Genomic DNA, 22,312 nt, shown 5'->3' on the forward strand with positions numbered 1-22,312 from the left:
TTATTCATGTAATGCTTTTATACAACCAAGAACACATTTATTTGGTTACATTACCACAAATACCCAAGTAATAATTGTCTCCTCTGACATTAAGAGGATAGCATTAAGAATATTTTGTCTTTATTTTAATCTTATGGTGTCACTGTCATGTATTTGGTCTATTATTTTCAAAGCATTCAGAAGAGCTCATAACTGGGTAATTTGGGTAGATTCTTATATAACATTGTCAGTGAAAATTTCCAAAGCTTTCTCTGAGGCTTACTCAGTGTTATGATTGAATGCTTTTCTTGACCTGTATTATTTGCAGTTTTGTTCTGTTAGTGATAATTTACTGTATCACCTAAAAACTAACTTGTCAACTTTAATAATGAAACATTTAAAACAACCAAGCTGACTAAACATAACATATTTTGATATTTGTTAAGTTCAAAATCATTTGTCATCACGTACTGTGTTTTTGGTTATTTATGGTACTATGAGCATTTAGGGGTGGAAGACACACTCTCAAGTCCATGCTGTTATTAGTGTTGTACTGATATCCACCATGTAGGAATTTTTATATTTTTCTTTCTTTTAAATCATATTCTCCTCCTTTTGATTAGGGGCCACAAGGAAAACCAGGGCTTGCGGGACTTCCTGGTGCTGATGGACCTCCTGTAAGTCAAAGCTGTCTGTGTTGTCATGGACATTTCCATAAGCAATCTTAAAATACAATTTTGACATATGTCTCATAAATAATTATGTATAGGCAGGAATAGAAATGAATGGATTCGTAACTAAACATTGGTTTCTTTAGAATGCAATACCATTTCTATAAAGAAATATACGTCTCATTTGTTGGGAAGCTTCAAGCTTCTATATGAAATAACCCACATCTTGCATAGCAGAACTTGCCCAAATCCCTTCTTCGTAATTCCACATGTTGCTTTCTGATATCTATTTCAGCCTGCTTGGATTTTCAGTGGCTATTTTATTTGGTGTACATTACTTCTCATAGAGAACATGAGTTCATTCCCTTTTTAACTTGCCTCTTGGAGTCTTTCTGTCTTAGGATTTTGATTAATAGAACCCCACAACCAACAACAACCTGGGGAGGAAAGGGCTTGTTTAGTTCCAGGTTATCATCCCTCACTGAAAGAAGTTTGGACAGGACATCAAGCAGGGTAGGAACATAGGGAGGAACTAATGCAGAGGCCGTGGAGGAATGCTGAGTCAGTCTTGTCCTTCTTGGCTTGCTCAGCCTGCTTCCTTATAGCCTCCAGGACAACTTGTCCCAGCTGGGTACCACAGAAAATAAGCTTGGTCCTCCCAACCTCTATAAGAAGATGCTTCATAGCATTGCTTGTAGGCCAGTCTGATTAGGCCATTTTTTCAACTGAGATTCCCCTCTTGTTGAAAGACTCTAATTTGTGTAAGTGACCATAAACCTAGAAACCAGAGAGGCCAGATGAAGGTACATGACAGTCACTGCTTTCTTCCTACATTATCCATGAAAATTCTTCAGGCTATAGGGGCATTCCTCCTCCTCTGGAAATTTAGAAATATCTGTTATTTACTCTTTTTCACAGATACATATAATTTCTGCCTTCATTTTAAAATTGTTATGTATGTTGTATCTTCAAACTTACTTGTCTACTGACAAGCAAGATACAAGATTTCTTATTCTGTTTCTACCTGTGGTTATAGAGTGTATAAACTGCACACATTTTTTATTAATGACATCTGAATAGCATGATAATATGATTAGAATCTTTAGTTTTTCTATATATTCCTATTACATATTCTTACTGACTTTTGAAGGTGCTCTTGTTTGCATAAAGAATATCAACCAAATGTAATTTGCTTTGTTTAAGACTTTGAGATTGAATTGTTATTACCAGATTTATTAATTTATGTGCTTTTTCTGAAGTTTGAAAAGGATTTCATATTTAATGAAACACATACTCATCAAATATGTTTTTCTCTAACTACCAGTTTTCAATGTTATTAAAAGTTACTATACTTGTACAGTTTTTAATAATCTTTTCAAATAAATCACATGATTGTTGGTGTTCAGGAATTAGCTCACAAACCACATGGGCACTGATCTCAGTCAGAAAGGAATAGTTTATTGAGCATATGCCCCAAGACTGGTTGACCAGGCATGACAGGTCTAGATTCAGGAACTGAACCACAATATTGAGTTAAGATCCTACAGGGTTTTAAAGTCCAAATCCACAAATATCTGTGTCAAGTTATTTTACCAATCAGGATTTAGGGATAGGAGGTTTTCACGGGAACATATCTTTGTTGTAAACTTATCCTGTTTCCCTTGGTTGTCCTATTCAACTGTGGCAGAGGTCTTACCTTGTCTTATATTCATGCTTTAATTTGTCAGGAGGATGGGACTTGCCTCACATTCATGTCTTAACATACCAACCAGGATGCCATTAAATGTTTCTTTTTGACAAGTAGGATATCAGTTCCCAGGGAGGTCTTGGAAACGTAAACTTTACTAGACCACTATTCAAAATGGAAGTCTTATTCAAAATAGTTTTTTATATTGATGTAGTAGTCACTTTTTGTTGGGCTCCATCCCAGGGGCAGCTGATACTATAAAAGCCTATACATAGGTGCAAGAAGAGCTGTTGGATGGTTGTTTCTGGTCTAAGCTTTTTGTGGGTAACTACACAAAATAATTCTACTGACTTCCATTATGATTGGTTCCCCAGGGCACAGAACATAAAGAATATACAATCAGTCTTGGCATTAGAAAGTCTCCTAGTAACAGAAGAACCATGATTAAAGGCTCCTTATAATGTCAGGATATTCAGGGTACAATTACCTAGTCCTTAACATTTAAATTAAGACTGAACATTCCATCTAGGACATAAAAATGGTCTGATTTTTTTTAATGAGGCGGGGGTTAACAAGGTTAACAGTTACCATTAATATCACGTCTTTACCAGTGTATGTTTGCTCCATGTAGGGTCATCCTGGGAAAGAAGGCCAGTCTGGAGAAAAGGGTGCCCTGGTAAGTTACAGAGCATCTATTGAAGGTCCTGTCAAATTATAAGTGCTTTTGATATAATAAGCAAGTACACCTATGATAGCTAACTATAATTTTATGATAGCAAATTTAGAAAATTGACTCATAATTTTTGTATAAAGAATTCTCATGGTGGCAGATCTGTAGTCTATATATTTAGTGTACATAGAATAAATTATCATACTTATGATGAATTCTAATAAGAATTACTGAATCTCTGTAAATTACTTATGTAAATATTAAATTTTTACCTAGTATTTCCTGAAATCTTTATTCAACAACACCGCAGTATATGAATGAGTAGTTTTGCCAATGTATGTTATGTTACATACATGTAAGTCACAATGGATCTTTTACAGGGTCCTCCTGGTCCTCAGGGGCCTATTGGTTATCCTGGTCCCCGTGGAGTAAAGGTAAATGCTAAATTATTTTCACACTATTTCATTTCTCAGTGAAGTGTTGTTGTCCTTAATGTTTCTATTTGTTCCATAGGGAGCAGATGGTGTCAGAGGTCTCAAGGGCTCTAAAGGCGAAAAGGTAACATATGATTTTAGGTCGTTTTAACTTCTAAGCATCCAGTGTATAAAAATTAAAGTATAATCAGTGGGCCTTTTTGTTTATTTCTCAAATACATAGAACAATTACTTACAAGCCAGACATTGTGAGTATAAATTTATCTCAGGACCCATAAAAAGAAATTTGGTGTCCCAGAGTAAGAGCTAAATTGTAGCACAGATGCCAGCAAATGCCACGCGTGAGCACTGAATCCCTTTTAAATGCATGTGTTTGACTCGATTAAACCTTAAGCTTGTCAGTCTGCATGGACTGGCTCTGACACACGGACAATTTCCAGTTATATGTTAATAGGGCTTGTTTTGTCTCTACTAGAGCCCCCACCCCCAAACTCATAAGCTAAAACAAATAGAAAATATAAAAACATGAGTGTGTGTGTGTGTGTGTGTGTGTGTGTGTGTGTGTGACTGGAAAAAATCATGTCTTCTTACCTGATGTTATATTTGAAGCAACAATATTATTGGAGGGAAATAAAATGAAGACCAAGTAGAGGTAGATAAATGTAGGTGCCTCGGGCTAATAAAGGTTATGGCATGTTAATAGGGTTAGGGGATTTCCTATTTTTTCTTGAAGAAAAGTGCACTTAGAAGATTTCCTATTTTTCTTCAAGATTTAAATTCGTTTATAAATATATTTGCACATCCTTAAATTCTTTAAAGGTAAGTTTTCAATAATAAAGAGTTACTTTTAGTAATCAGGATCAGGTCTAATTCTTATTAAAATTGTATAAATATTTAAGCATAAATTATAAACACAAAGTCTGGCTTATTAGTAGTTTTGTTGAAATAAATATAAATATTTAAGAGCATTACTACATTGATTTCAAGGAAATAATTTAATTTTGAAGCATATGAGTGTTAATTGAATACACTTAGTTTTAATAGGGGAATAGAAAAACTAACCATAAATTATTCCTACCAAAAGTTATTTTTGTGCAGAAAATAATCCTAAAAGATAGCAAGTGTGTGCAGTATATAGTTAATTTTATTCTTGGAAAAAATGTGGTGCCTTTTCAACTAAGTCTGCTATTTTGACAATCCCAGTTCATCTTGATCATCATGGATCGACATGGCTTAGTGCCTTTCTGTGATTTTAGGGCAGCAGTGATGGTCTGCCAATGCTGACTTGTAATTGTATTATATGTTTTCTGTTCTTTGACATATGCACTTGTTCATGTTAAACACTAATTCAATGGGTCTCCTGGGATTAATACCTACCAATGATTTTTTAATAGTTCATGTTTAAAAGAAAAGTGCTTAATTTAGGTGAAGTGTGGTAAGTTTCTAGAGGGAGGATCAGTTGCAAAGTGCAAACAAAATAAATTATGGATGTTAAGAAGCAAATGAGGAAGCATCAATGCAAAGAATAAACAGCACACTTCTTACATTGAAGTGCCAAGAAATTATTGGTTACCTTGAATTTTTGTTGGTTTCCGGGGAAACAATAAAACAAATGGCCAATAATTAAAAGTTTAAATTAGAATCAACATTCTGGACTCTGGTTATAATATAATCTAGAATAAATGTCAAAGAGGGAGACTTTTTTCCATTCTTTTATACTTTATCTTTAAATCTAAATTTGTAAATGCTCTACCTTTGATCCTACGTAGGATGACAAACAAATGATTTATTCTTTATCTAAAGTTTGAGGATTTTAGGTAAAATAATTAAGATTAAATAATAGTTTATATAGCCCATTGTAGATTAGGAAGAGACGGAAGGTTTGTTATAGGGCAGTGTAGCTTCTTTGGCAGGAGCTTCTCTAGAACAGTACTACTAAGAAACTGAATCACCAAAACTTCAACAATCCCAAAGTAAATAAAAATATTCTCCATACTCTGTAAGAATACTCCTGGTTATTACGTGGTGAAAGCGGGAGTTAGTATACAGAGATTCTAATTCTCCAGGCTTTTGATTTCATATGTGCCCTGACATCTCCTGTCAGAGGGAAAAACCAAAAAACCATATAGGTGAATTATTTTGTAGCTCTAAACAAATTCAACATCATCTTTTTGTTCTGAAAATTAAGATTTGTTAATTTTAGAACTTGAAATCTCATAACTTGGAATGTTAATGACAAGCAATGATATGCCTAAAGAAACTGCATCGTAATTTTTCAGTAATGAGAAATATGTAGAAGGATGCCAGAATAACCTTTGTTGTTTTGTTTAAAAAACAAAAACAACTTGAGTAAATATATAAATTGAAGCAAAGTAAAATAAAACCAAACCAACTAACTAGGATTATTCAAAACAACCCTCACAACTTTTACTGACTCTTAGATACAGCACACAGCTTTCTTTAAACTGAACTTGGCAACTCTGTAATTACCTTTGTCTCAGGGGAGACAGCAATGACAGAAATGGATAGGCAGTGAATGGCCAATTTCAGCTCTAAAACCTTTTCCATTGCTCTTGAGGCATTCAGTACACAGAGCAGCCTGTTCTTTAAAAGGCCATGTTGTCACTAGAGACTTGAAAGCATCATGGTTTACTTCTGAGGAAACAGCCTGCCGATGCTCCTTTAGACACGTTGTAGCTTTGGTCACCATATCCACGTTTAGTCTTTCATTTCCCTGCATCAAAATATTTCATGCAACCACGCAAGGTCCTCAAATCTGTGCAGTAGCTAAGTCCTCTTTTCTTTTAAAGCTAAATTTCATTTCATCACGTATGTCAGCTATTTTTGTCTGTTCATTAGTATACTTTTTTGATTGCTACTATATTTTTGCTATTATGCCCACAAATATAGGTGAATCAATAGTTCTCTAGATACTGTATCTGTTTATATTGTACATATTTAGAACTAAAATTTTCATTTTAATTTATAATTCTGTAGTCCATCCAATTTTCGTTTTCTCTTACAGCACAGAATTTCAGATAGCTTTACACTCTTGTAAACACACACACCCTTTCCTCGTACTTAGTGGGACTCATTCCCACTTATTTTCATTTTCCTAATGATTAATGATGTTGAGTATTGATGATGATCATCCTTTAATGTACATATGGGTCTATTTGTTTTCTCATATTTTGTGAGTTGCCTCTCTATTCTGCCTTCAATGTCTTTTGAGAAACATTAAAAACTACTACAGCAACAAAACCAAGGGTGAAACAATGAAAAGGCTTTGTTTGAGGCCATGATTTCATTAGTGTCAGTCAACCATGATGGGGAAGTTATAACAGATAAGACTCGATTGTGCCGTGCAGACATGGCAGAAACTTGAAGCTGACTACCATGCTCAAATGCTGCCTTAGTGAACTCCTGCCAAGTGGCCACAGCTTCTGAATGCTCACAGTCAAAAAAACAAAAACAAAAACAAAAACAAAAAACAAAAAAAGAACAAACATTCAAAGCATGAGCCTTGGGTTCACATTTCATGTAGTCTTTATGGTTGAAATGATGACATCTTCTTGGCCTTTATATAATTTATAGATTGCCAACTAAAACTTGAATATTTTTCTATATGTTCACTTAGTGCATATTGAATATCTTGATTCCTAAGTTGTCAGGGATTTAAAATGGACCTATTGGCTAATTAGGAATGATTATTGGTTCTATCACACAGTGGAAACAATGGCCTATTGTGATTAAGTGCAAAAAGGCATATTTTTGTCATAATGGATATCAATTTTGGAGCACACACAAAGTCAAAGTTAATTTTATGAGGAAATTTTAACTCAAGGAGAATATTAAGTCAGAATTATGAGTTGACTGGTACAAGAGAGGCTAAAACATTGAATAGATAGGGAGGGTTCTGTGTCTGGGAGGTCTTGGGAGAGGGCATAAATATGGCCAAAATACATTGTACAAATTCTCAGAGAACAACTAAACTATGTGGTGTTCTATCTTCATCTATTTTTGATACCATAAAAAATATCTTCAAAATGTTTACCTGACTTTGAACACAATAAGTTTCTATTTAAAATATTATGAAAATCCAAACCACCTTGTTTTCCTTGAAATTAAAGAAGCAGTAAACTATCTCTGAAACTTTCTAACTTCCGGATGAGAAGCATAAAATATTTGCATAGTCACACTGTCTCTTCTATCTGCAAAAGGATGCTCACATAGAGAATCTTCTTTCTGAGCAAGGGATGGCAAAACTGTCAATCTGTATATGTAAGGGGAATTGAGAATTTGCTTATTCTTCACCAGATAACACAACACAGACTAGAGGTCAATTTGAGACACAAGATATTTATTAAATGCAAATTACATAAACCATGAATATTCTTTCTTCTTTTATTATATTTTATTATTTAAAATATATTTAAATTTTAATATACTTTGATTATATTCTTCTGCTCCCCCAAGTCTTTTCAGATCCTCACTTCCTTCTTACTCTCCTAACTTTAAGTTCTGTCTCAAACTAACAACCCCTCCAAAACTAAGAAAACAAAATAAAACAATACTCAAGCAGAAAACAAAACAAAACAAGAAAGTTGGCACCAAATTGTAAGTAATAAAACCACACAGAGCGTTATGGAGTCCATTATATGTTGATCAACTACTCCTGAACCTCAGACTTTTCCAGAGTGTTTGACATTCCCAGTGTCAGATCACTGGAAAAAACTGAGCATCATGAATATTCTTATGTACAAATGAGTGACTTAGCGCAAAAGCATTTTGTCATGTTCATTAATTTATGTTAATTAAAATTATTTAAATATTACTTTATGTTTAAATATTTAAAAGAAATTCTAATATAAAAAGAACAGCTATTTTCTTCAAGAGACAGGGAAGACATAGTGAATATGTATGTGAAAACCTCTGTGACATATACTCAATCATTGCAGAAGTGTGATAGGACTCTGGACATCAGGAAGCAGTAGGTCAGGGATGGAACAGAGGAGGCATGGCTTCATGACTGGAATTTTATGTATCTCAGGAGCTTCTTCTAATTACTATATTCATTTTACATAGGTTTATTTTGGATGATTCAAATCATTGATTAAAATTTTCTTTATTCATGTTATTTTTTAGGGTGAAGATGGCTTTCCAGGATTCAAAGGTGACATGGGTCTTAAAGGTGACAGAGTGAGTAAAAAGAAATTTTAATCCATACATTTTTAATACACTGCATGTTTTAGTTAAGTCTTCTACTGCTGAGATAAAGCACCATGGTCGAAAGAAACTTGAAAAGAAAGGGGTTTATTTTCCTTACAGTTACAGGGAAATGACTGTCACTAATAGATGTTAGGGAAGACTCGAAGCAGGGGAGGAACTTGGAGGCAGGAGCTGATACAGAGGTCGTGAAAGAGTGCTGCTCACTGCCTTCCTCTTAACAGCTTGGTCGGTTTGCTTTCTTACTGCACCCAGGACTATTGTCCCAGTAGTCGAACAAATGTTCCACATCCATCTTCAATAAAGAAAATAAACGTAAAATACACAGATCAATTTGGTATGGATACTTTCTCAACTGAAGTTCTTTTTCCAGAATGACTCTAGCTTGCTTCAAACCAACATACACATTAGATAACACAATGTACACGTATATTATTTCTTAGCATTAAATACAGAACACAGAGGTTAAATGAAATATTGAAGACAGATCACTTCAGTTATGTAAAGAATGGACAATATAACGTTTGTATAAACAGTATAGTGACAGGGTATTACTATATGTTATTTTAAATTTTATAGGAGCACACAAATGTATGTATGTATGTATTGTATGTATGTATGTATTGTATGTATGTATGTATTGTATTGTATATATGTATGTATATATGTATGTATGTATGTATGTATGTATGTATGTATGCATGCATGCATGCATGCCCATTAGGTTATTCTCTAATAAAACCATCATATTAAAAGCATAGATGTAATGGAGAAAGAACTTAAAACATCTGACTTCTAGTAATTTGACAGCTTTGTGTTAGATGCTAGATAATTTTACTCAACTATACATTAAAAATACTCTTTATGCATTCTTTTCCTTCCACTTTGCTTGAGTTTTTGTTTGGGGACAGCGACTTATTTTTTAGTCATAGCTAGACTTGCACTCCCTATCCTGCCCTGGTTGGCATCAAACTCACAAAGACCATGCACCTCTGCCTTCTGAGTGCTGAGATTAAAGCCATGAACCACCCTGCATGCTTGATGTGCTTTTAAGAAAAGCTGTGCTTAATAGAGATTTCAGGTTATGTGTACTAAATACATTTCTTTGTAGTTTTGAATATGTAATTCTGTATTTTGAAAATGCTAGACAAGCATTCTCCTACTGAGTTATACAGCCAAATACATTTTGATATGTCTCACCTCAACAATGGAATCATTAAGCGCCAACCTGATCAACGTCTATATAAAATAGAGAATCACTGTTCATGGCAGTTTCAGAATAGTATGGTCAAATGAGTAGAAGAAAAGAATGTGGTTTTATTTTAATTTTGTGGATTTATTATGACTCTGATGCTTGACTGTCATACTGTGCAACTTTCATGCATCTTAATTTTTATGATTTTTCAGTATTTCAGAGTGTGAAGTTAGTGTTTTTTTACACCTTTTATATCTGGAAATAATTTTATTTTGAAATAGATTGCCTGACTTGTAGCACATTAAATTCATTCCAGAGAAGATTTATTTTATAACTCATATAAGTGTACAACCTATGTGAGCAAAGAAACAAACCTCAGAGTAGTTGGGATTCTGTGAACTACATGTGAAGGCCATACATTATGGGAGACGATTCGTTTAAAATTCAGCTGCTAATGTGTTCACTACAATTTTTCAAAGTCCCAAATGAAGATTTTTGCGTTATCAATGATAGTTTACAAAACTGCTTTCTAATCTCTGTTCTTCATTCTTTCTCTGTCTCTCCTCCTCTTCTTTTCCTTCCTACCCTCCTCACTCCTTCTCTCCCTCCCTCTCCCATTTCTTTCTCCTCTCTCTTTCATCCCACATATATGAAGCTATTTGGTAGTATATATGTTACCACCAAGCTCTCCACAACTTCTTCAATATTATGCCACATTCATGTATTTACTTAGTAATGAAATGCTGGTTGATGTCAGACTATTTCAACACCTTTCTCAAAAGTAGGCAAAACAGCAAACGAAACATAATGCAATGAACCAAGATTCAAAAATCCTGATTCTCTAAGAATCTCTGCGTTACGTATCTGTAGGTGTTTTAAATGGATACACAATGTTACTGTGCATTTTAGGGCGAGGTGGGTCAAGTTGGCCCAAGAGGAGAAGATGGCCCTGAAGGCCCCAAAGGCCGTGCAGGCCCAACTGGAGACCCAGGTCCCTCTGGCCAAGCAGGAGAGAAGGTCAGTGGTCATTTATCTTGCAGATATTATTCTAAGGAAAGCACTGCCCTATACTTCTCTACATATACCATCTCACTGTTACATGTCTATTTCCTGGTATTTATAACATCATCATCATTTAAAAGAATACAAGTTATCTATCTGGACTCATTTAAAAAGGATTCTAAAGTGAATAAGGTTATACAGTGTGATATAGCAATTAACGTAGAATACAGATTGCTTTGTGATCACTAGAGACTTTCATTTGCCTTGAAATCGGTGGCATAAAATCATGAAATAAGCTACGGTAGCTTAATATATCCAAGGGGACATCATTAAAAGCAAGCTTGGTAGGGCTTGTTTGCATATACTCCATGTGGGAATTGCTTATCTATGCAGGTTCAGTTGTAACTCATACAACTTTTTACTTCAATGTGTAATGACAAGGTCATATGCCATGTTCTTGCCTGATTTTTTCCACCAAAACTTTGGTTTTTCTTTTAAATGCTTTGTTTATATTTTAACATTGCACATATAAATTTTGGCTTGCATTTGCTTCTACTTTTATTTTCAAAAATGGGTATTTTAAATAATGGTAATAATTGTGCTAAAGTTTTAAAAAATTAATGCAAAAAAGATTCCATATTATTTATTTATGATTTTGTTATAAAATGTGATGTGCAGAACTCCACAAATATTTTAATCAGTTCATTTATCTAGTTTGTACTTGTAGTGCTTTTTGCCTTTCTTTTTTCTTCTTCTAAAGGAAGAATTATTTGGGGACTAATTTATCAATAAAACTTCTTAAGCCATTTACACATTTCTGGAATTAGTTATGATATAAATTTGTTTTAAAAATTTCAGATTGAGGGATAAATCCATTGGACCCAAAAAGTACAGTTATATATACAAGTACCCATTTAGAAGAATAACACTCCATGTAATTGTCACCATTCACTGTAGCTCTTAATACATCCTGAATATATTAACCCAGATTTATACAAATTAAGGTTTTCTTAAAATTTAATTAGTAGTTACCAAACACAATTATTTAGATTTTAGTTAATAAAACTTATCTAGTAGTTTGATTTATAGTTAGAATATAATAAAAGAAATAAGTTGTCATAAAGATTTATTTTAACTGGAATGATAAGTTCCAAATGTATTCCCAACTATATTATCTAACATGAACTCATGCTTAGTTAAAGAGCTAGGTGTCTTTTGTTATGCTTTATGATTCACAAGTACATGAGAATTTTTCCCTAAGTTACTATCTTCCCAAAAGAAGATACAATAATAGTTCTTAGGTATTTGTTAATAATTTAAAATATATACATTGTAAGAATTTTGTTTTTTCATGAAAATAATGTGAGGTGAGCATCTGCATTATTTCAAGTGTTCAGATTCTGTGTTTCAATATCCATAAAATTGTCACTGAAAAAATCCATAAAGGATGTTTATTTTTGCCCTTGTATTTTTCATAATTTTAGGGAAAACTTGGGGTTCCAGGATTGCCGGGATATCCAGGAAGACAAGGTCCAAAGGTAAAATAATTTGAACATTATATGTCTATGTGATATGAAGTTAAATTAACAACATAAATTTGGAAACTTAGTTTCAGACATGGAAAAGAGAAAGAATAAAATACGTTTTTCTTCAGTTAAATATTTATCACCAAATTTCAAAAACACACATGTATAACAAAACACACACACACACACACATACTTACCTGAAGCAAGTATGCTTTAGGGAACCTTGATTATCCTATGTCTGGAAGAAATTCTGGACACAGGGTCATTACGAAAAAAGGTTTAGTTAAATTCCTTTCATAAGTTGGAATAAGGATGCATATGGGATGAAAACTGTAGTTATATAGTAGATATTATATGGAAGATAGTATTTTATTTTATTTTTATTACTGTTGTGGTTTGAACTATTTAATTTAAATTCCTTTATTTTCTTGTGTATGTACATGAGTGTTCACCTCCCAAGGCAAATATATGGAGGGCAGGGTACAGCTCTCAGTAATCATTTCTTTCTTCCCACTACGTAGGTTCCAGGCATCAAGCTCTAGTTCTCAGGCTTGGTGGAAAGTGCCCATGACCAGTGAGCTGAACAGCTTGCTCTGCTCCATTATTTTAAATGTATTGATTCTCATTTGTACCAACATTCATTTCCTAAGAGTTTTCGAACAAATATTTGGTGAGTTAGAACAATAGAACGTCTCACCATTGCCTTTCTTAAGACCAGTAGTCAGTGATCAAGGTGCTGTTAGGACCATATACTCTACACTAACTTTAGGAGAAAAGATGCTCCTGGCCACTTGCAGCTTATGCTACCTCTGGGATTCTCCAGCTTGTGGATTCATCCTTCCAAGCCTTTCAGTTTTGCGTATTCCTTTTGTTCATTCCTTCCTGTCTGTGTCTCCTAAGGATATTAATTTTTCTTTGTTTTATTTTGTTTGTTTTTTCTTAGATATTTTCTTTACTTACATTTCAAATGTTATACCCTTTTCTGGTTTCTCCTCTGAAAACCCCCTATCCCCTCCTCACTTCCCCTGCTCACCAACACACCCACTCCCACTTCCTAGTTCTGGCCTTCCCCTACACAGTGGCATCAAGCTTTCACAGGACCAAGGACCTGTCCTCCCATTGATGACCAACAAGGCCATCCTCTGCTGCATATGCAGCTGGAGCCATGGGTTCCTCCATGTGTACTCTTTGGTTGGTAGTTTAATACCTGGGAGGGTTTTCTTGTGTGTGTGTGGGGGTCTGGTTGTTTCATATTGTTGCTCCTCCTATGGGGCTGTAAGCTCCTTCAGCTCTTTGGTTCTTTCTCTAGCTCCTCCAGTGGGGACCCTGTGCTCATTCCAATGGTTGGCTCAGAGCATCCACCTCTATAGTTGTGAGGCACTGTTAGAGCCTCTCAGTAGACAGATATATCAGGCTCCTGTCAGCAAGCACTTTTTGGCATCCTCAATAGAGTCTGGGTTTGGTGACTGTATATGGGAAGGATGCCCAGGTGGGGCAGTCTCTGGATGGCTTGAAGATTTTTAATGTATCGTCTTATTATACGATATAATGTAACATCTTATTATATGCTTTTCAGTCAATAAAAGTGATATTACAGGTTTCAGAAGTTTTTTATTTGCTTTTATCTTTTGGGGTACATATATAAATATTTATAAACATTATAATAATAAAATAGCTTTTTGATTGCCTGCTTATTTTGAAACATGGAATTTTCTTTACCTTATAAAAACAGTGATTGACCTGCCTTGATATATTGACTAATTATTTGGATAGCTATAGAACTAATACATAAACTTTAACTAATTTTTGGATAGTTATTCCTTTTTTAAAAGATGGTACTTTGCTATATAGTCCATGGTAGCATGTAACCAGTCATCCTGATTCAGCCCCAGTGTGCTTGAATTACAGGCATGTACCATCATATTTAGCACATTAGATGTATTCCCTATATTAATATATTTTCTTAACTTTTCTACTTTATCCACTAAGCATAGCAAGTATAGGAGATACAGAAAATTTAAATTATGATGAAGCCTCTAGCATGTGCTAATAAACTTCATAGATAACCTGTGGGTGGCAAAAATTCCCCAACTTGTCAACTAAATACCAGTTTTCACTCATTTTCAGATACAGGGTATATTAGGCTCGCCGTATGATTGGGTTATCATGCTTCCAAAAAGCCATTTATTTCTTACTCAATAAGATGTAGTTTTAAAATGGTATAAGAGTCATTAAAATGTTTTCCAGTTTTAAAATGATAGTCATTTCTTTCCATCTTATTTGTAATATATTGCTCTGAATCCCATTTACACTCTTTTCAAATATTAGGAACTAACAACTGCTATATCTGTAGAGATCTATTTGTTGCACAACCCAAATCCATAAACTATTTATTTTATGTTGTGAATTCTTAATCTGTTTACTGAGATGCATAGCAATCATGATATTGTCATTTTGATTTAAAAATGATAGGAAACAGTCGTAATATCATTTGAATGAGCACAATTGTATCTTGCAAGTTTATATGAAGTTATGATTTTCCATTTTGCTGGTATCAGTTCTTTGATCAGTATTCTCCGAATTCTTACTATTAAAATGCAAGAGCTGACAAAAGGAAAATATTTCTTCTCACAGTGAGATAATGCTTTAACCTCAATGCCTGCATGTTAGGCATCTCTATTTCACACCACTTTTCCTCCTAACTCCCAATAGTTTGGCAGTGATAAGAATATTTGACTTCTTATTTAAAACAAAACTTGATGATAGTCACATGAGAGATCAAAGAAACTATTAAGCTTTTTTTCTATATAGAAGCTAGTGAAGTTTTAACAGCCATTAGTATTTCATGAAAAAAAAAACAACTTTGTCTGCTAAATTTATGCACTTTAAGGCCTTTAGTTAAACATTTCAATGTCTTAAAAGGAAAATCAGCTGAAAAGACAAACCACCAAATGTGATAAAAGATGATAATTGTTTCAGAACCCAACCAAGGCTTATAATGAAGTAGAATACTTTTATTCTTAAACAGTATACAAAATAGTTTTGAAAATTTCTTATTTGTTGCCAGAATAATTTCAGCACTAACTTGGACCTTGCTTTTTATTTCCTGCTTTGATATTTTAAAGTTAATATTCACTTGAATTGTGTTATGTACTGTGTTGATAACACATTACATGAAAAATAGTGAGTTGAGCATTTTTCTGGATTTACCCACATACCATGTAAAAATAAATTTCAAAGACAAAATTTAAAGACAAAATTAATATTAAGAAAAAAACTTTAATAGTTTATTTGTAAGTAGGCTAGTTATCTATTCTGATCAGAGCAGACATATTTGTTTATATATAAAATTTAAGTAATGCACATCATATAATACTAGGTCACACTTACATGTAAAATATTTAATTACACAGCAACTGATAGGTTTGACTTCCATTGCTTTTGAATACAAAAAAAGTGAAGGCTTCAAATCCTTTTAAATTGTAATATGCAATTTTACTCTCCATTTAAAAAGTATTTGTTCTCAAGTGACTCATAAGATAGTGAACACAAAATATATTGAAAATCATGTCATACAAGAAATACTCTATACTCTTTACATCATTATATGTCCCAGTATTGAAATTGAACATGTTCTTAACTAGCTTGTTTGCTAAATAAAAAACATTTGCTACATTCAAGTGGCAGCAGAGTTCACCACATTTTTTTAGGGGTATATAGGTGAATGTTCTTTTGTCCATTCAAACATCCAGCTTCGAATTTTTCTCCATCATTAAGTGTGGGTCATCTGTAGAGGCCAGTGACATGATTTCTCAGTCCCTATCTGAGAGTTTTTCAGTATCAGAAAGTCTGGAATTCTACTTCCAAATTTTAAAGGCATTACAGTATATTTCAATTTATTTCAGCTATTTATCACTTTGGAGACATTATTTTGGGGAGAAGTCCAATGTAAAGAAGTTAATTTAACAACACAAAATAAAAAAAAAAAATCAAAGAATATTTCTGTACTCCCTTAATACAAGGAGATGTGTATAAATTCTAAAAGTCTGCTATTCTCTCAGGCATCTTACCCATATTGAATTTCCTCCATACAATGGTTTAAATAAGAAACATAGATTTGTGGAAACTCTCACCTCACATATACACCATTTTTAGAGTAATATTTACAAAATTTTGGAAAAAGGTTTAAAATTCTATCTTCTCTATTTACTTATTTAATAAAGACATAAACCTGCTTGGATAATGATGAAAAAAATCTCTGAGAAATGTTTGGACATATGCCCAATATGAAATGGAGGGATTTTATTATTGGGATTAAGTTCTGTTTCACTAGTAAAATATAGTCATATTTTATTTATATTAAGTGCACTTATGGGCTTGTTACATTTCTAAGCCATCATTGTTTATTATATAATATTATCACTTTATAACCCACATTTCCTTGTTGATGAATGCTGAACTTTTTTTTTCTTATCTCCCACAAACTTCAAAGTATTAAGATGTATTAATAGATCGTTGTTGCCTTGCAACAGCAAAACAGTCTCAGAGTACAAGGCCTAACCTTGCTTTACTTGGGTGCTGTTGGGAAGCAGAAGATATGAATTAAGGTCTTTGGAATTCCAAACATAGAGTTTTATGTCTTCCTTATGTTACCAAGCAAAAATGACCACCATATTCAAGACCAGTTAGAAAATGTAAATAAAGCTTTTCATGTTATAGGATACAATAAAGTTTAAACATAAAAATAGTTTTATTGAAGAGGTATTAGTACAAATGAATTAACATTAATTAAGGACACATATTTTAGGCTGTTTCTGCACTTTGTGAAAATATGATTTTCATTTAGAGTTGGAGAAAATGTATGAACTATTAAAATATAATCTATTTTTCAGAAACTACCCTTTAACTTCTATTTAATTATAAGAAATATAGTTTAATATTTTAGTTTTGAATTTAATACTAAAATATTTTTTATCAATTCATGCTTGCAGGCTTTCAGATGTCACTGTAAGTTCACTTTCAAATGCAAGAACGGACCTTATGTAGTGACTAAAATACAATTGATCGTATTTTTTTTTATTAAAAGCTTTCAAAGCAAGCACATGCTTTTTATTTAAATATTACCATCTATGACCAAATCAATGTTTTCCAAAATAAATGGAGCTTGTGGCATGGAGAAGGAAACTATCATATTCATTGATGCTTCCTTTCTTCTTTCAGGGATCCACTGGATTTCCTGGATTTCCAGGTGCCAACGGGGAGAAAGGTGCCCGGGTATGGTGCATAAGTATATTGTCCCAAGATGACTAGTGAACATGTCCCTACTTGAATCCCTGTTTCTCATCCCCTTTTACTGTGACACACTGCACACTGAAATTCTTTGAACTCTCTTTTTCAGGGAATTGCTGGCAAACCAGGCCCCCGGGGACAGCGTGGTCCAACGGTGGGTACTTAGTTTTACTATAATGACTTACCATTTACCGACTTACATTTCGGTGTTAGTCTCCATCTGTTTTTCGATTTCCTTGGCACTGGGTCAGTTTTTCTTCTTGTCTCTTATGTAGGGTCCTCGAGGTTCCAGAGGCGCCAGAGGTCCCACGGGAAAACCTGGTCCGAAGGTATCATCCGAACTTACTCTGTCTGATTTGTGTTGCAAATCCTGTAGAGGAAAGAGGTCTGAGTGGCACAATCACCTTAGACTTTGTTTTTACACTTTTCCTTCTTTCTTGTTTTGGTGCCAGGGTACTTCAGGTGGTGATGGCCCTCCTGGTCCTCCAGGCGAAAGGGTACGTATAGCACACAATACACAATGAAAATGAATACTTTAGTAAGCATTTAAATTCTGTCAAAGGGTACATAAGTCTACCAGGCATATTCACCTACAAGTTCTTAGTCTTTATAATTCCTTTTCCCTGCCAATTTAAAATCTTGTTAGGTGAGGTGCAAACAATTTTTATAGAAATAAGAAAAATAATGTGTATAATTGGCCGGAGGTACGACATTCCAACAAAAATAGAGATGCTTTTTGAAATATCCTTTGATTCTCAAGCTTTCCCCGTGTTCCATGTTAGTGGTCAATTTGTCTCTGGAGCTGGCAATAGCATTATGTTGGTAAAATGCAAGAACCAGTAGCCATTAAGTCACGATCAATATGCATTCGAGGCAAGATAAAACATCTATTCCAGTAAATAAAACAACTATTTAGTAAATTGATTTTCAGTTGATACGAAGCAAAGCCAAATAGAGATGAACAACCAGGACCTTGGTTTGACTGCTTTGGCAAGAGAGAAAACAAGCATTATTAGAGCAAGACTTTTTGAAAGCCAAGACTTTTGAATTTAAAAGCTTATATCACTTCAAAAAGGATTATGATTAGTCTTAGTTTTATTTTTTCACTTTTATTGATTATTTTATTTACTTACGTTTCAAATGTTATCCCTCTTCCCAGTTCCCCCTCTACAAAACCCCTACCCTCCCCCTGCTTGAGTGAGGGTGCTCCCCCACACAACCACCCACTCCAGCCTCAGCAACCAAGCTTCACCTACTTCTGGGTCTTAGTTTTACATAGTGACTTCATGTATTATTAAATTCAGCTTATGTCATTTTGTAGATCTTTCGGGTATAAGATGTACAATTCTTTGTGAGTGCTTGGGCTTTAGTGTGTGTGAATGACAGTGTATGTACGGATGCTAAAGGACAACCTCTGAGATGGTTTTTGGTTTGGTTTGGTTTGGTTTTTGTTCTGTTCTGTTCTGTTCTGTTCTGTTCGGTTCGGTTCGGTTCGGTTCTGTTTGTTTTGTTTTTGAGTCATGTTCTCTTTATTGTTTCCCTGCTCTGTGTGCTGGCTTGTTTGGCCCAGATGAGTCCTAGGATTCATCTGCTTGTGCTTTCTATCTTTCCATGAGAATAGTGAGATTAGAGATGCAAACTCGGGTGTCGAGCTTTTTTTATATTGGGTTGTGTAACTCAAACAGAAGTCTTTGTGCCATCTTCCCAGTACATATTTTCTACATTTTTATTTGTAACTTGAAAGTTGATGTGCCACAAGTGGAAAATGGAAATACCTGTGATGCATAACTGGGAACTGATCATAAGAATATGAATTTCTAAACAAAAGGTGAAGTGAAATTTAGGTTCTATTGGTAAGAAAATTAAAAGAAAATAAGCATTTAACTAAAATTTCTTTATGGTCTAGTTCATACTTCATTCAATTACTCACTATGTGTTTTTCTCTCCACATGAATTATTTCCAAATTAAGTGCATTCCTCTCATACATTTTGAATTAATAAGTAATGTATATATTTGATATATTTGATGGCTCAAGTAATGTTCATAAAAGATATACTTCATTAAAATGGATGAATCATTAAATTAATAGAACAGTTTAACAAGTCATGTAACAACTGAGTTTAATATGCTTTAAAGCACAAATGAAAGTACATCTTGGTTTGCAAAATGGCATGATTAAACAACCCGAGTTCTTAGGAAAAGACGTCAAGGGTGACAGTGTACATTCGAAAGATAAGGATTAAGGGTTATTTTTATTTGTTTGTTTTGCTTTGTTTTTTTTTCTATTTGTAAACTAGAATGACTGATTTCTACTAAAGTTATTACTGCCCCTGTATATGGTAATAGGCACATATATCCATATTTTCTCCCCATTTTCTGGCAGGAACGTTAAATACTGTTCACTCTTTTATGTATGTGTTTCTTAAATTAAATTTTTATTAGCATGTAAAGTATTAGATCTATTTATGACATTTCAAAACATAGTTTGTTTTTGTTGACCTAACCTTTTTTATCCATGCCTTGTTCTTCTTACTTTGTACCTTTCTTTACACAATGATGTCTTATTTGTTTCTTTGTCATGAGTATCATGTTACCCATTCCTCAACTCATTTTTTACCTGGTATGGTCCCAAGTGGCCAGTCCTGCGTGTTTACAGAAAAGTGACACTAAGTGGGCTCTAAGAAGTGAATAGGTCATGTGCATGTGTGTGCTTGTGAGTGTGTGTCTGTGCAGTAGTAATCATAGAGAAGCTCATGAGGTTGAAGTGGAGCATGGGAAATGTGAGAAGTCAGAGGGGGAATAATATTGAACACACATTAATCAGGTATGAGTCACAAATAATTATAAACTAAATAAAAATCTTAGCCCTACAATGAATTTTTATCAAAAATTTCAGTTCTCATGTAGATTTGGAAGAATAATGGTTTCATATTTTTGAGAGGATAGATTATCAATTCTTAACATTTGTTTAGTGGAGATTTTCCACCATTACTTTTTCTTCCTTATTTATTTATTTCTTTATTTGTTTTTACATCCCATCTGCTTCCCCTTTCCCACTACTCTCTCCCACAGTTCCTCATCCTTTGCTTTCAGTTATAATATAGATATTATAAATAGGAAAAGTTTATACTTATTCATGATGTAGCATTGGATTATAGTGCTATTGAATGTTTCGTTGTGAAGACACAACTGATAACATAAAATGTAAAGTATCTTGAATGCCTACTTCAGTAAGCTGTTTCCTTGCTTTGCAAACAATAAGTTTAATATTCATCTTGTTACACAAGACATTTTATGTATACTATGTCCCATTTTGTACATTTTCATTTACGAGATATAATTTTGTGCTTGGCCAGTCCAGGATTAACTTTTACCAATCCATTTTCTCAATTCTAAAACAATCTCTATAACTGGATGGGCTTTATGCATTTTAGAGATGTGCAAATAAAAACTTGAATAATATAATTATGTATCAAGCTAGGAGTGGTGTTATAAATGCCTATTAGGGTAGAATGTTAATAGGAAAAATTATGTTTATCTTATCTTGTGTACTAAAGAGTGTAATGCAGAAAACAGTGCTGACGAAGGACAGAATTGTTGCCCCAGGATGTTTGGTAGAGCTAAGGGTACCACGATGCTTTAGTACTGATCACATATGATTTCTGTTATCTGTGTATCACTAGAGACAGAACTCTTTTTGAGTGCATTGGAGTTTTCATTTTGGAGGTTGACTGAAACATCTTTTAATCTTCCTCTTTATATATGCTTGCAATCAATATTAAAAGAATATATACTATGAAACTTCTCATATAGATGGATATGCACTATTGCTTTTAATAATTATTTTTATTTACTTAAAATTGTTCTTTGACAAGTTTCATATAATTGCACAAGACATACTGTCCACTCTCCCACAGCTCTTCTCCCAGCTTCACCCCACTGCTGTTTACCACCCCAACCTCCTCAAGAATTCCCCTCTAACTTTCATGTCTGTGCTTCCTTTGTCACCCACTGTGAGTAACTAGCATATCTATGGAAAGCAGCTTGGTTTGGAGCTGTCTCTTAGCACCTGTTGGGCTCAGCAGGGCTTACAGTATGATCATGAATCCCAGTCTCCCAAATTCTCTCAGTAGCCCAGAATTCAGTAAGAAGCCACCCCATGAGCCCATCTGTCTTGCATGACTGACTATTGTCAAGGCCAGTATTGTATGTGCCAGCTGAGGTGACCACACTTGCTTGCTAATACTTTTAAGGTTTGTGATGACTCTACTACCTGTCCTCTCTTCCTTGAACCAGATGTATACATCTTGTGTAGGAATATTAGCATTTTAATATGAACTGTAAATATTCACAGTTCTCTTGAGATAAGAACATTAGTGTGGTGTGCAGTTTCTCATAGATAGAAGTCATTTCAGTTCTAGGTTAGGTTGGTCATACTCATATTGCTGTGCTTTTGTGACTAAGATGAGGAAATTCATTGCTTTAGTGTTTCATCTGATAAAATGAATCACAGAGTATAAAGAAATAACCATGAAAATTTATCCTTAAATTCCTCTAATGCTTTTTGTTTTCAGGGCCCTCAAGGACCTCAAGGTCCAGTTGGATTCCCTGGACCAAAAGGCCCCCCTGT

The 22,312-nt window shown here is 34.0% G+C and overlaps 1 protein-coding gene across 6 annotated transcripts in view; it reads left to right on the plus strand.

Moving 5' to 3' along the window:
• Col11a1 (collagen, type XI, alpha 1) overlaps positions 1-22,312 on the plus strand; it is a 190,278-nt gene that overhangs the window by 90,309 nt on the left and 77,657 nt on the right. For 4 of the 6 annotated variants that reach the window (XM_006500969.1, XM_006500971.1, XM_006500970.1 and 1 more), the window contains 12 exons: positions 603-656; positions 2,969-3,013; positions 3,388-3,441; positions 3,521-3,565; positions 8,587-8,640; positions 10,772-10,879; positions 12,349-12,402; positions 17,613-17,666; positions 17,791-17,835; positions 17,957-18,010; positions 18,134-18,178; positions 22,257-22,310. In XM_006500969.1, the coding sequence (XP_006501032.1) occupies positions 603-656; positions 2,969-3,013; positions 3,388-3,441; positions 3,521-3,565; positions 8,587-8,640; positions 10,772-10,879; positions 12,349-12,402; positions 17,613-17,666; positions 17,791-17,835; positions 17,957-18,010; positions 18,134-18,178; positions 22,257-22,310 (666 nt within the window). Of the gene's footprint in view, positions 1-602; positions 657-2,968; positions 3,014-3,387; positions 3,442-3,520; positions 3,566-8,586; positions 8,641-10,771; positions 10,880-12,348; positions 12,403-17,383; positions 17,400-17,612; positions 17,667-17,790; positions 17,836-17,956; positions 18,011-18,133; positions 18,179-22,256; positions 22,311-22,312 lie in introns of those variants that run through there. The other 2 variants (XR_375486.1, XM_030252409.1) reach the window with 2 other exon arrangements.

This window comes from Mus musculus, chromosome 3 (genome assembly GCF_000001635.26).
Source record: "Mus musculus strain C57BL/6J chromosome 3, GRCm38.p6 C57BL/6J".
NCBI classification, from domain to species: domain Eukaryota; kingdom Metazoa; phylum Chordata; class Mammalia; order Rodentia; family Muridae; genus Mus; species Mus musculus.